A 15,943-nucleotide genomic window follows, 5' to 3' on the forward strand; every position below is an offset into this window, starting at 1 on the left:
ATTTGCGAACTGGGCATGGAATTTTCAGCACCATGGACAGAAACTAAGAGAGAGAAAGACTGGGTTTGAATGTTTTCTTACAACAGATTGACAGAGAGATAAATTATATCAGGTTTGAGTGTTTCAGCACCACGGAAACAGAGAGAAATAGACGGTTTGAATGTTTCGGCAACAAGAAACTGGGATTGAATGTTTTAGCACCGTGGAGAGAGACACAGGGAGAGACTGGGTTTGAAAAGTTTAGCACTCTGAAGGGTGACGACGCACTGTGCTCACCAATATTTCTGACATACTGTAGCTTTAATTTTTTTTTTTTTACACATTTTAATTCTGTAGTATGTTATGAGCATTTGCTTAATTTTGGAATGTTAAAATTTCTTGTGGGCTTGTGTGTATGTGTTTGAGTGTGCGTCTATGCGTCTGTGTTTCAGTGTGCCTGCCTTTTAGTGCTGCATGACTTTGTTTACATACAATTTGTACAAGTATGTCGATGTACGTTTTTTTTTCACACATCGTTCACGAGTATGCTCACGTTTCTGTGAGCAACTCGTGAATATTTAATGTTTGTGAATGTTGTCTGTGTTTATGTGCGTTTCAGACAAACACACCTGCTGGAGGCCGTCATGACCGGGAGACTGGGAGAAGAATTCATCATGGTGGTTCCCAGCCTCAGAGGCGACCTCTAATGGTCCCTTCCATTGGTCAGTATGGGCAGGTGGCTAAAGAGAAAGGACTGTGCCATAGTAGAACAACGTGTGTTGCTCTGTTAAAACCTTCATGAGCTTCTCTGTGTCTCCAGATCACTTCTTTGTCTATTAACCATGCTCATACTCTTCACTACCTGAACATAAGTTAGATCTTGCAAAAAAATATGATGCTGACATTTTTCCTAAAATGCTCTGCACAGTCGCACACATTGATGCATTTATCTACTCTGAGTCCATGACAGTTTAATAGTTTTCCATAGCTGCTTTCCTGTGTGTATTTCCTATTATCTTGTGTCTAAACAATAAGAAGATTTAGGGTGCAGCACACATCTTTAGTTAACCTTTTGGGAGAGGAAGGTTGAGCTTTGCGTTGTAACCCCGTCACCCTCTGATTGGTGTTTCCTGTAGAGGTAACCTCTGAGAATAACAGTGAGGGAAACCTCTCCCCCATCACCGAGGATGTTTACTATGGCAGAGTAGCTCGGCACAGGACGTGGTCATCCCGCAGGCACACCAGGTCTCCCCATGGTATGTGCTGCTGCCTGCAGTCCTGTTTTTACCACCACAGCACGGCAAGAAAAATGCCACAAGCAACTGGCAAATGGCAAGAAGTAGCTGTCGACACCTGCAAGCGCCTGTTTCTCTGTCTTAAATAATAATAGTTATTATTATGCTTACAGTTGAACAGCATGACTGCACTGCACTGAAATGGTGGACCTACTGGCAAGCCATACCTGGGGTCCAGGATGAACGTTTCCACAGTTGCAGATGATAAATGATTGATTGACTGCTCAGAGAATGCCTCACTCACTGCACTGAACTCCAGATGCCTGCTAAACCCCTTCCCTTTGTGGTACAACCACACCTACAACACTTATTGGAGAATTTGTGCATGAAATTTTCAAAGCGTATTAGTGGTAGACGTTAAAGAATGACTGCACTGTCACTGCTTTCATGTTTCTTGAGATGTTTGAGTTTCTTTGGACATTTGGGTTTGAAATATCAGCTATTAGAAATGCAGTTGTCCCTTACATCTGTGTCATACCACCACAGAAAACAATTACCAACAACTACTACTTCTGTAGGTTGGCAAATGCATACTTGGAAGTGATGCATTTCACATCATGCTTGTAATTTCAAGCATCAAAACAAAGCATTGGCCAGATAGTATCACACGTTGCTAGCTTGTGCATTTTCTAAATATTGCAACGCCCAGTTCAAATAAATGAAAAGCTTCCACAACAACTCTGCAGTCTTTATTAGACTTCTCACTGCTGCAAGGGTTGGCAGTGTGTGGAAAGTTATGGATTTCTGCTTTCGATTTCTGCTTTTCTGAAGTGAAAATAGACATATGATGGAGTTATACCTTTATATTTATGTGCATTTTTTTATTTGGGCTTTTTGTAGCATGCATGTCAGAGTCTTGTGTGTTGCTAATGTTGTGTCATGTCCATGAATCACATTCTGTCTGCGTATTGCACCATGTTTTGTCTTGCTCTTCATTTGTCTCTCACAGCATACTCAAATAGAAAATGGGCAAAATTGTAACATGTAGTGTGTGTGTGTGTGTGTGTGTGTGTGTGTGTGTGTGTGTGTGTGTGTATGTGTGTGCGCGTGTGCCACAGTAAATTATTTAAATAGGTGACTGACCACTGATAACCTCCTGCATGCTGACACAAATACGCACAAATATGGCTAGACAAAAAAAAACCAAACCCATCATGCAATACTACATGATCAAATCAATTAGACTTATTTAGATGCAAAATTTCCTCTCTTTGATGTTCTTTGATTTGAGCATGGCTAAGATGCATCACTGTGTACACATATGGACTTGCTCATCATACATTTGTATGAGTTTTGTCACCAAATGATTTCCAAGTTTTTCCAAGTTGCTGAAATCTGCTCCATTTGTGACCAGATACCACAAACACAGGCTCATTAAATATACATCAAAGTAAAATAATGCTTTTGTTAGCAATTATTAAACATTTATTAGTCTCCTACAAAGTGCCTGTTTTGTGCGTTGGGTCACGTTTATTGATTGGTCTGTCTAGTGATGCGGGATGATGGGACTTTTTTCTTGTCTACAGATGGCTACAGGGATCGGGATCGGGATCGGGATCGACGCTCTCCCACCTACTATGATGAGTCAGAGCCTGAGGAGTCCTTCCGGATCTTTGTGGCCCTCTTTGACTACGATCCTCTGTCCATGTCCCCCAACCCAGATGCCGCTGATGAGGAGCTTCCCTTTAAAGAGGGGCAGATCATTAGGGTGGGCGTTTCAAATAAAGATGGTCAGATACTGTATTCCTGAACCCAAACTAAGGCCATTAGAAAATACTATGATTCCAAAATATTGTGTGTGTCATAAATTATTTTGGTGTGCTCTAACTGCAGAAATCTTATGTTTTATAACAGTGCTCTTAAAATATCTAGTGTTTTTTTTTTTTAGCAAGACTTTGAGTGGGTTACTTAGAGGACACAGAAGACAGTGTAAAAATGTTAACCAACCCTTATCAAGTGTATAGACCTTCACAATCTTTAACAGTCTTTATTCATCTATTTAGATCTATTTTACAGTAAAAGAAAGGTCAATTATTGTAGCAGCTGATCTGGATCTGAGTGGAATTGATCTTTAAAATAGCTTTAAAATAAAATTGCATATGCCCTGGTATATCTTTTTTGTTTGTTTATGAAGCAGTAAAAAATGTCTGAATCGTATTAAAAAAAAAACAAAAAAACAACACTGGCGTGACAGGACTGTAGTTATCTCTCAAGGGACCTCTAATCAATAATCAATAGTATATATTTTAAAGCTGGAGCCCTAAACATCGCTCTTTCACTCTTTTGCCTGCCAGGTGTACGGCGATAAAGACACAGATGGGTTTTACAGAGGAGAAGTGAGGGACAGGATGGGGCTGATTCCCTGTAACATGGTGTCAGAGATACGAGCGGAGGACGAGGAGACCATGGACCAACTCATCAAGCAGGGCTTCCTGCCACTCAGCACCCCTGTGGACAGAATAGGTAACATAAGCATGTTCACTCTCTCTAAAGATCTGTGGGTTTGAACAGAGTAATGGAAGTGTCACAGCAGCAGTAGGGTTGAAAATGTTAAATATTATAAATCAAAGCACAAAATGAAATGATGTTAAAATGCCATCTATTATCACTTCCAGAGCAGAACAGAAGAGGCCTCCGTCGAGATCAGGCCTCCAGGAGGATGGTAGCCCTGTACGACTACGACCCCCGAGAGAGCTCCCCTAATGTTGATGTCGAGGTACCGCTACTGTACAGTAACTAACAGGATGCACAAATACTATAATATAATACAGATAATGATATAGATCTATATATCTATTCTATATTATAATAGAATTGTTGTAGCAAAGGATAACTACACATAACCTCACACTATTGTATACTTATTCTCCCCTCAAGATGCCACAATTTGTATGATATGTACTATATGTACTTTACATTTTTGGAATTTGTCTGAAACCAGTGTACTACAAAAAATGTGATTATTTTTATTGATCAAGAGAAGAAAAGGACCATCACAGTAAAATATAAAAATACAATAACAGCCAAGATAATTAAAAATAAATTCATATATAATCCAAGTACTAAAAAGTAAGTATGTAAGTAAATCTTTTCTTATATAGCACTTTTCATAACCAGGGTTAAGTGCTTCACAGATGCAAATGAAAACATACAATGACTAAAAACATATGAATAAAAATTTCAATCAAAACACAGAGAAAAAGTTATCCTACATATCCTTTTTTGTAATTGGTGTAGAGGAGCATTAAGACATAATTGCTTTTATGCACATTACTTGTATCACCCGCTCTGTATCTCTGTCTCCTGATAGGCTGAGTTGACTTTCTGCGCCGGTGACATCATTGCTGTATTTGGAGATATTGATGAAGATGGGTTCTATTATGTGAGTGCTGTTGTCCATGTTTGCTGGTCTTTTCAGTTTAATCAGGCATTTTTTACCTTTAGAGTCAAGCAAACTGTTTCCCAGCTTTATGCTAAGCTAAGCTAACAGCCTGCTGGCTGTAGCTTCGTGTTTACCGTACAGACATGACAGTGGTGCTGAACCTTTCATCTAACTGTGAATAAGTGAATGATATTTCCCAAAAAGACACATGTTCTGATTTATAAGAACAAATATTGATATATATTAATAAAATCTCCTCCTCTCCTCCAGGGTGAGATCAATGGCCACCGTGGTCTGGTTCCCTCCAACTTCCTGGAAGAAGTGCCTGATGATGTGGAGGTGTATCTGACCGATACTCCGTCCCACTACCCCCAGGAAGAACCTGCCAGCCGGCCCCCCGCCAACTCTGCCGCCACCATCTCAGAGGGCAAACGGGTACACCATCATCGCCGCTCTCAGCGCTAGGCCCTGTGTTCATCCATCCTCCGTCCTCTCTCTTGATTTCCGTCTCTCGCTTCCTCCACTTGCCGTCTGTGTGCTGTTCATTGTGTGTGTTTGTCCATGTGGTGACAGTGGTGACTCTATACAAACTAACAACCCCTCCCCCCCCTTCCTCCTCCTCCTCTTCCCCTTAACCTTCTCACCCTTTGGAAAAGGGGACAAAAAAAAATCCAGTAACACCTTTCTGAGTCTCAGAGAAAGGAAGAAGCAAAGCCTGACACGGACAGAGAGAGGATAGACTGTGGGAGCTCTGCGGGTGATTTATGCATGTAGCACTGGTTAAGGAGGACTTGAAAAAGGCTCGACTCATTCCTTACACAAGAGAATTTGGTACCTCTTTGCACTGAAACACAAAAATCTAATTGTGGTTATTGTGTATAATGATAATGATAAGTGCTTTATTAACACATAACAATTGCTACCCAATGACACAGAAATTCTTTGAAGAAAAAGAGAGAAAAGCATGCCTTTTTCAAACTTGATACATTTTATAATACCTTTCTTGGCTCAACTGCTGTGTTTCCTTACAGAGGCTTTGTTTCTTTATGTATATTGCACACACATCAAACAATCTATTTTTCAGCCTTGTCGACAGTGGATATGCCATGTTTGCTCTGAGCTCGAGAGACAAAACTAACCACAGCACTGAGACATACATACTGTATTGTTACGATGGAACAATAAAAGAGAGAAAAAAAAAATTGGATATTAAAAACATTCTTTTTTGCGCTCTGTGTTCATGTGTGTTGGTGTTTGTTGTTGATGGTGGTGTCGTTGTTGTGGTGGTGGTGGTGGTTGTTTTTCAGTTGTCATAGTGGTGTGGGTTTTTACCGACGGTGATGATGCTGCCACATCTGATTTCTTTTTTGTTTTTCCTCACCCGCTTGGCAAAACAAAACAAACAAACAGAAGAAGATTGTTCATTTCACACCATAAATGGCTCTGTCTGCCTTGTACAGTAAGTCTGCAACTTGAGATACCAAACTCGCGGCTCTAATGAGCGCAGCTTGCGGTCACAGCAAAAAGGCTTTTGAACGCTGCTTAGCATTACGGAAGCACTTTGAGTCAAGTGTTTCTGTACTGCTTTGTTTCATGATGACAAATGAGATCATTCCTCCTGGTTTTGTTTCCAAAAAGTTTGTACAATATCTAATATTTAAAAATGTAAAATGTTAATTTTCTGGATAATTTTAATAACATTTGCCTGACAATAATGTATAGCATCAAAGTTGTTATGATAAACTGACAATTTGGACCAGAGTCTGAGAAATCTAGACTCATGTTTACTTCAAATCATACAAACCATCCTCTTGCTGAAAAGTGTACAAACACATAACTGTGTACCCAGCTGATGCATTAGACGAGAAGCCTGGTATCTACAGTTGTGTCCCTGGGTGTTGTACTGTATATGATTGTACTTTATGTTCCCTCATGGCCTACTAATGGTGGACTTCTCCGGCTGTGTGGTGTGCTAATGTCGTGCTCAACATTTGATGGCTTCCTCCTCAGTGTTTCTTCTATATATGTACGATGTGTGTGTGTGTGTGTGTGTGTGTGTGAAAACTGCTGTTAGTTGAATACAGACTAACAGGAAATACTTTGAGCCAACATTTAGATGATTGAAACATTTCAGTCTAGTCTTCTCTGCTGTACATCATCATCTTTAATACACTATGTAGAGAATATTGATGGATTTTATCTGGTAGTTATGTATTTAATACACCGTGGAGCCTGGGCTATTATGGTTCATACTTAAGAAAACAGTTCTCAGACCCACCGGTTAAAACTCCAACTATTTCATTTGCAGAGTTTAACAAACATTTTGTCTGTAATGATATTACATTTAATTGCACAATTGATTTGATTAGGAAACTTGAATTTGTTCAGATGGTGCATATCCTTGCCCAGGCTGCATCATCGTCTGTCTTCTTTTAAGTTCTAACTTCTTCTTTTCATTCCTTAAATCTTTTAAGATGTTAGGAAGTTAAAATCTGCATGCATGAATCCAGATCTGCATCAAAATACACACTTAAGTTTAGGTTATTTCCCCATTTCTCCACCTCTCTTGACCTAACTTTCCAAATTTGATCAAAATCTCTTTTAAAAAAACATTTGAGGTTTCCTGCTAACTCACAAACAGCCCAACAAACAGGTATGAACGTAACCTCATCACTGGGGGTAATTAAAAATAAGTTATCTTAAATATACACGTACCACAAATGCATAATATTAACATTTTCCCACACTCCATATTACAGGTGGAGCATCAATTTTCTCAGAACATGTACAATCAAGCAAGTTTTTGTGTAAAGAGAGCTCAAACAAAAGGAAGGCTAAACACATGTGCAGTTCCCTCACTGCCTTCAGCATAGCTTGATGACAGACAGACAGACAGACAGACAGAGAGGCCTAGTCTGCCCTGTGAAAGTGTTTCTTCTCTTGTAATACGCCGCCCCATGCCTCCACACCTCCCCATCGCTTCTTCTCCTCAGGTTACCACAGAAACCACCGACACGATCAACAACGACGCCACACCCGTCCGAGCGCCGTCCCCGATCGTCCGGCCCTTACTCCCGGGCACCATGAGACCCCTCAGCCCTACGAGGGGCCCCCACGTCCCGCTGGACCCCCGGGACCCTCAAGATCTGGCAAACAAGAAGAAGAAAGGACTGCTCTCTAAGGGGAAGAAACTGCTGAAGAGACTCTCCCCTGTGAAATAAAAAAAACAACAAACAAACAAAAGAAGCGTACATGCTGGGCTCTGTAAATTGCATCCATACAATCAACTCTGATCCAACAACACAAGACAGAGAGGATGTGAGCTTTGGCTCCCGGACTGCGTGAGCCTATTTGAATATAACTCGTGATACAATTATTCATGTTCAGTGATACAAATCAACTAAATTATGTACAGTGCAGTGCCAAAATCAAGAGAGAGAGGTCACCTGCAGACACAAAAACATATTACTGTGATGTATTTAAATCAAGGGATGATTAAAAAAAAAAGCAACAAAAAAACTAGGATTTTCATGACATGTATTTTAACTCTTTTGTTTATCATTAGTCAAAGAATACTTGTACATTTATTTCAAGCAGGGTAGCTGTGAAAACAAAGCATCTGGTTACATACAAGTTTCCAAACAGGCTTTTCTCAGCAAAAAAATAAAAAAAATTGTGGAGTACTGATGTCATTACAAGGAAACAGAGACCATACTCCTCTAAGAAAAATCTCACATAGACTACACTGTTATTGAGGCATTCTGTGAAGTAATGCTGGCTGCTAACACAAAGGCTTTATTCAGTGCAATATCATCGAGAGGTGGTAGCATATGTGGGAAGAAAAGACATATTTCCACTTGTGTGATTAGGTAAAGATATTCGAAAAGAGTTATAGATTGGCAACAGGGCATTAATGTCAGAAACAGCAGGCGAGCTTACCTGTCTCAGTGGCCTTTATGAAAACAATATGAGCGTGACATTCCTCGTTTGATTACAAGGTTGATTAACAGTAGTTTTTTTTTATTTATTTATTTTTTTACGACGGGTGGCTTGTGCTTTGTCATTTTTGGAAATCAACTAAGAGAAACAGAAATGTTTGTTGTCCTCGCTGTCAAGCTGTCATGAAACGCCTAGTTCAAGACAAAATTTTGTGTCTGTCTTCCTATTGCACAAAGGTGGGTGTTTTGTCTGACGGTTGGTAAAAAAAAAGACCTGTTTTGTGTGCCTGTGTGTGTGTGTGTGTGTGAGGCAGTGTGTGCAGTGTGTGATGCATTCATGTTTTTTGCACCTCTCATGTTTCTTCTTCACTTATGTTTCTTTTTTTTTTCTGAAGGAGAGGCCATTTAGTTATTGGTCCTGTGATCTAGTGATGTGCTGCTACCTCCATTGCCTGTGCACTGTTTAGTTTTGTTGTCTCATGTTAATACAGATACGTCGAAGCCTCATAGAAACTACAAATCAAAATGTCAAGGCGTACATTGTTCTCCAGCTTTGTTGCGTCTACCTAAAATCTGTGGAAAGAAAAACTATCTTATTTTACTTGAGTATCTGTTTTTTTTATATATACAGCACATTTACACTCTACATGACTTACAGTACATAAGGACTATACCACACAAAATATTACACAGATTATACATTTAAAAGAGAATCTGGTAGAAAATGTTTACTTTATTCTTATGATCTTGGATAATTGAACAGTTTATGAAATAAGCAGATGTACTGAGTCTGAAGAGTTTAGACTCAAATCAGTAATGCCCATTTTCTCTTGTTGCTCCGTTTAATTTGTTGACTCACTCAACGTTTTCAACGTTTAATCGAGTCTGTAAAAACCAACAAACCTACAGTATTTGCATAATGCCACTAAAAGATTTGCACCAGAGAATGTAATCAAATCAGCAGAAGCTACTTAATATCTTGCAGTTTGTCACATTGACTCTCTGTTAAAACTGTTTCTAATTCATGGTCGGTGCAAAAGCTCCAAGCACTGTGTCTTGTTTTACATGAGAGATACTGTAAGGCTGCATGGAGAAAGAAAATACAACATCTCGATCTGAATTTTATTTTCTGTGTGATTAGTGAAATTTAATATCAGCATTTCACTCTGAGGTTTTCCAATTTTGATTTGTTTTTGATGGTTTCCCACAATATTCACTTGCATTTTCATGTAATTCTTCTGCAGCCAGAATTTCAAATTCAACTCAAGTATTTTGTCAGTGGAAATATCCAGGTAAACTGGAAAAGCTGATACATTAAAATATTTAAGTTATTATTTAAAATATAAAATATTTTACCCCAGGATTCTTTTTCTCAGGCTTACATTTTTTTTCTATTTAATCTGTTGGTTTTTTTTTAGCTACTTAATTTCAAAGACATTCAGACGCTAACTTTCACATCACACAAACATATTCAAACACATTCACAGCACATCATTCAAATGTATTTACTGAGTGGCTCAAACACAACTACTTATTGTACAAGATTATAGGAATAATGTTTTAAGGTGGATTTTCATTTTTGAAAGCACTTGGATTACTAAGAGGAAAGGACTGCATACTGTACCAACATTATGTGTGCTGTAGTGATGACCAAAAGTCCTCAAGAAGTCAATTAAACTGGAGGGGATAGTATTTCTCATAGCTTTAATAATTTAAAAACTTTTCTCTCCGTTTGGTTCTAAATGTCCACTCTATCCTATTAATCTCCAGTAGTCCTTTATGTCAAGTTGCACTTAAAAGATGAGTCAGATCTGGGTTAACTGTGTGTTTGGTGTAAAATAAACAGGGTTCTCTTCCTTGTTAGTTATTACTGTTATTGATTAAATGCAATGACAGGAGAGGGTTTGCCAAAATGGAATGTAGGAAAAGTTCGGCTGGCGATAGGTTTATGTTGGATTATTTTGTTCCAAAGCTGTTTATTCATAGTTTCTCACTCATTCTGTCACAAAGTTTAAACAATACGGTGTCCCAATACCAAATCATTCACTTGTGAATGGGTGTAGTGTCTCTAAAACGCTGTAGCTCTTTTGTACTTGGATCCATTTGTAGATAATTTATAAATGTTTCTACTTGATTTTACGACAGCCTTTTTTTTAGTGCACTGAGATTTCCTCTCCCTGTAAACAAAACAAAACAAAACAAAAAAAATACTGCAAGCATTCTCCATAGTGTCCTTTTGAAATCAGATGTATTAGTCCACCGTATGTGCTTGCTTTGTGAATCAAAGTTTAAAAAAAAAACAAACAAAAAAGAGAAATCATTGGACAGTATTTATGGTGATTAATTATGTGTGGGTGTGCATGTGAAAAAATACAACTTTTATAACCAAATTAAATTTGATATTTTTTAGAAAAATCGTGGTTTACATTCATTTGTGTGTGTTGTTATGTGTTTTATTTCTGAACAAGTCAGTAATAGATCTGTTTTATCAGAATATGGCAGGAAATATTAACCTTAAGATATATACCAGACATTATAAGTCCCCACTACTGTAGGGACAAATCACAGTTGGTTAAAGAGACCATCCTTCCACCGACTTCAGCTGTCATTTATGTGTCATATTATCATTTATGTGTCATATATCATACAGTTATTGAATCGGTGTTCTTACTGATTCAATACACTTATACCTCTCCTCTCTGAAGGGCTTCAGCTAAAGGAAAAAGAGCAGATTCCTTATTCGGATCAACACAGTCTCACATTATCATGAAAATGTTTGAGGCTATATCATTGATTCACAAAGAATTATTTGAAGTCAGGTTGTAAAAGGGAGAAAATTGACTAAATTTATGATCATATTCTCATATCCTGGACTGATGGATTGTTATCCTGCACATGGGTATCTTTCATATCACAGTGTCACACATATTAAATACTTTTATTGTGTTTTCAACATTTAATGAGGAGGGTAGCTATTTACAGTAGTAGCTGACACTAGTGATACAGTGATATAACCTGGGTTTGTGTTTAAGGACAAATATACACCATCATTAATGTGTCCAAAAAAACAAAATACTTATTCAGAATCAGGGTTTATTTTTATGGCTGTGCGAAACAATGCTGCTTACAGCCATCTGTAGAGCAACATGCTTTTCTTCTTCTTAAATGAATGAACAGATGGACTTGAAAGACTAATACTGCATATGGGAATTGTAAGAAGGTTTGTCCGTGGAGACTGTGTCCGTCTGGATGCAGTCAAATGTATTTCTGTGAGATCTCACAGTATAACAGTACACAGAGTGAGACTTTGGATCAAACAACTGCTAACTTCTCCATGAAGACTGCTAAATAGTACATTCACCATTTGTTAGATTAAATAATGACTGCATATTGTAATCAGCTGCATTAAGTGCTTGTTTGCACAGAAAATCCCTAGATCAGTTTTAGAGAATTCTCTGCTCATGCTCATTAACAAACGACAATAACAGGATGACAGTGATCTTTTGTGATTTTTTTTAAATTTAAGACATAACAAATTATATGATTTCATGTATGATGCAAAGGTGATGTTTCTACCAGCTGAATTTTCATTGATGTCTGTCTAAAGTTATGACCAGTAGTCTAGTGGACTGTCATTCAGCCCCAAACATTAATTCCAACCTTTTCATTAAACTCAGTAACAAAAAGCTGAAGAGATGCTCACAGTGCTGAGTTCACACAAACCCACTTGGCAATTCAGTTCATTAAACCACTGACTCTCTGTAAAATGTCATTTCCAATTAACAAGACATTGGACAGACATAGTTGTTCCAATGCAGCAACTACAAGAAATAACTGAAGTGCTTGAAAAATGAGATCTGAAGTCAGATGCCTGGGGTTTTCACTGACCCCGCTGGTTCTCGTCCATGACTTCACAGTTTTTCTGAAAAGATGAGTTTTTTTTTACTCTGAACCACAAAGAGTGAGTCAAACTGACTCTGTTCAAAATTCACTTTGGATCTTGAAGTTTGACGTCCACTATAGATATATTTGCTGCTTGTACACCATTAATTTGTGTTATTTTTATTAGTCTGCAATAAAATATAACATATGTGACAAATACATAACCTGTTAATCAGTAAATGATAGCTAATAAGTAACACTTTAAATGAGTAACATATAAATTACTGTTTTTTATATCTTGTAGGAATGTATCACTTAAACATAATCAACACCTTGCCTAGATAGTTAGTTAATGACTGAAAAGGTAAGCAAGTCTTTTCTGAGGTACACATTTATAATTAAAAACAATTCTCTAGCTTATTAATTGTGCAAGCATGGACATACTTTCTTTCTATTTTCCTCACTATGTCCCTAAAAGAGAAGTAAATCTACATTTTCAGTGGCTTTCTCATGTAAGGAAGTACCACTTCCTCTGCAAAACTCAAATGAGAGGCAACAAGCTTTGATGTCAGTGTTGTGGGTGATTTATTATTTAAAATTAAGAATACATGCAACAAATAATCATCAAAACACAAGCCAATAATACATAAAAATACAATCTAACATGTATTTTTTCATTGTTCTTCTCTACAATCTTTTCTCATATGACTTGTGTGTGCAACTGCCTGTCAGTGCTTTTGTGCTGTTACACCACAATCCTCAGGAGGGCAGCAGTGATTTTCAGTTGGGCAGGGACGGTACGAGAAGGGTTTAGCAATCAGGGGAACAATATATGCAGTGACAAACCTGGGTCTCAGCAATGTATTCAGCTGTCTGATTGAGAATTTGTTGACGTCCAGACAGTGACCATAAATAAAAAAATAGCTAAATCATAAAAAGTCCAAAGTGCTGCATTTGAGAAAAAAGGTCCTTCAGCCTACTCCACCTCCTCCTCCTCCTCTTTTTCATTCTTCCTTCCACATGTATATTTGCTTTTAGTGTTTGCTTGAATGTTATGTTGATCCAAACAAACAAAGAGAAGAATCTCAGAGATTGAGGAGCACAGTGAAAAAATACTGCAGTCTTTCAGCAGGGTTCAGAGGGCTGTTCTCAGGGTGAAGTGAGAAAGAGAGGAGATTGAATTTGTAAATCAATGCATCTTTGTTTTGTTGCTTCTAATATATTTGCCCTATACCCTCCTCTTTCCCTGTCCTTCCCCTGCTCCCCCTCCCTTCCCTTTTCCCCTCCTTATCCACCACCTCTTCTCCTTCTTTTCTGCTCACTCCTGCCCTTATTTTCCCTCGGTATCCAACAGATCTATATTGAGCTGTAAGTCTCTGAAGTGCCTGAGGGCCAGTGGATGTTTAAAATTCTTGCCAGTTGTAACCTCTCTATCACTCGCTTTCGTCCTGCATGCCACGCCACCAGAGGGGGGCATAAGGAGACATCCATCTTCTGCTGGCCTTTCTGAATATTTCACAAAACCTCACAGCGCCGGTTAAACACTTAATGTCCGTTTGACCCCCCCCCCCGCCCCAGTATCGCAGCAGGGATCTCCAAGGTAAAATATTTTAATTTGACTTTGATATAGCGAGAGACCTTTTGTCATCCCATGAGTTGGAGATTTCTTTTGAAGTCTCAGGGCTAGGATGGTTTTTAAAACTTGACTAAGTTCATAGAGTAAGCGTGTTTTAGCGTGATCACGTGCACATGTTGTTGCATGACTCTTTGAAGCTTAACTCAGCATTAAAACTGATGTAAGTTACTATGAGGCCTTCTATGTCCATATACATGGTACTTTAAGTTTCTTCGCATTTATTTAATAGCTGTATGCTTTCATTATATTTGTTATATGTCCTTCTATGCTTATATACGGGACTGGATTAATCATCTTGAGGCACTCAAGGTAAAAATGACCCCCTGTTTCTCCCACTTTGTGTGCATTATGTTTGTATTCTGTTAACCTTCAAGTACAGTGCACACAGAAAGACAACACGTGGCAGCTTCATTATATTGTATTTTTCTTAGGAGAGAGGGTGTTGTATATGCTGTACACATTATAAAGCCCTTTGAGGCCAATTTATGATTCGTTACACGGGGCTATGTAACTTGGCTTGATATGGGAAAACAGAAATTTAACATATAATATCACAACATGTGAGATGTGGTCTAAGGAAATCTCACATGAATTTCACGTTTGTTTCCATAATGGAACTGAATTAATACATTTATTAAAATTTGACTCTGGGTTCCTCAAGTTTATGTAAACATGCAACAACTGCCTTAAGGCCTCTATCATTTCAGTTTAATTTGTGCTTTAGTGTTAAATATTTAATTAACAAACAAATCTGCAATTAATCAAATTACCACAAACTAATTGCCACACAGTGAACCTGCAACCTTCTGCCCCCCCAGAAGGTCTCCCACGGGGGAGTTGCTCACTTTGCCTCTAGTCTTGCATACATAAAATAAAAATAATCTCTTTGCTTGCTTAAAATGACAATCATGAGACACATTCTACCTTTAAACATACATGGAAACTGGCAATAAAATAAGACCTGATGCTGTTATATAGCCTGGAGCTGTGTACAGCAAGTTTTACATAATTGTCTTTCTCAGCTCAGGTAAGAGAAATTCTCAACAAAAAAGCTAGATCATAGTGAATAGTGCACCTGTGTGACCATCCATCCACTCCAACATTAGTGCAGTTCCCAGCAGGCAGTTGGAGGCAAGCCTCTTACCTGTCCATCAAGGCACTCTGAGGGCAGCCTGTCGGTAGGAAGATATACCACCTGGCTGGTAACTCATTCGAGGCATCCCGCAGGGGGGCAAGTGATGTTTATGGCAGCCACGCTCCGAAAGGAGCATTCATTCGTCATCAGTGGAGGAATGTTGGCTGATGTCAGCAGAGGAAGGGTAAGAAGACAGGGCACAGGCCTCGCCTTGGTGATTCATCCTTTGCCGAAACTGCTTAGAGTGGGAGACGTCCACAGGGCACAACTGGGCTTGAGAGCCCTCAGAGCTTTAGCACCACAAGTGTCAAAAAGACTGGCCGGCTTCCCCATGGCTGGCTTTAGTGCTAAGTGTTATTACACAGGTGTAACGACAGTTTTATGTTCCAAGACTGGACTCCAGCACTCCCTGGAGATCAGAGTGGAGAGTACAGACGCAATTTGCAATGATTTCCACTCAGATGGCTTCATAAATACTTGTGCTCCTATTGTCTTGTGTGGTCTTGAACCACTTTTTCAGTTATTATTATCAATTCTGTTCATACTGAATGATACCCCGCCAATCACATGCAGCATCAACAGGATGAAACTGAGCTGAGTTGATCTAATCCTTGTCGTTTCTGGTTTGATGGATAGATGGAAGTTAATTTTATCACCATTTGGCTGATGGGGAGTAATAAGAGGTATTCAGGAATT

General features: G+C 38.7%; 1 protein-coding gene across 5 annotated transcripts in view; it reads left to right on the forward strand.

Moving 5' to 3' along the window:
• rimbp2a (RIMS binding protein 2a) overlaps positions 1-10,793 on the forward strand; it is a 69,861-nt gene extending 59,068 nt beyond the window's left edge. For 2 of the 5 annotated variants that reach the window (XM_044334325.1, XM_044334323.1), the window contains 7 exons: positions 599-701; positions 1,116-1,235; positions 2,801-2,982; positions 3,569-3,737; positions 3,890-3,990; positions 4,585-4,656; positions 4,927-5,853. In XM_044334325.1, the coding sequence (XP_044190260.1) occupies positions 599-701; positions 1,116-1,235; positions 2,801-2,982; positions 3,569-3,737; positions 3,890-3,990; positions 4,585-4,656; positions 4,927-5,121 (942 nt within the window). In that variant the 3' untranslated portion in view covers positions 5,122-5,853. Of the gene's footprint in view, positions 1-598; positions 702-1,115; positions 1,236-2,800; positions 2,983-3,568; positions 3,738-3,889; positions 3,991-4,584; positions 4,657-4,926; positions 5,854-7,649 lie in introns of those variants that run through there. The other 3 variants (XM_044334322.1, XM_044334326.1, XM_044334324.1) reach the window with 2 other exon arrangements.
• Positions 10,794-15,943: the final 5,150 nt, after the last annotated feature.

This window comes from Thunnus albacares, chromosome 18, assembly GCF_914725855.1.
Source record: "Thunnus albacares chromosome 18, fThuAlb1.1, whole genome shotgun sequence".
Taxonomy (NCBI): Eukaryota; Metazoa; Chordata; class Actinopteri; order Scombriformes; family Scombridae; genus Thunnus; species Thunnus albacares.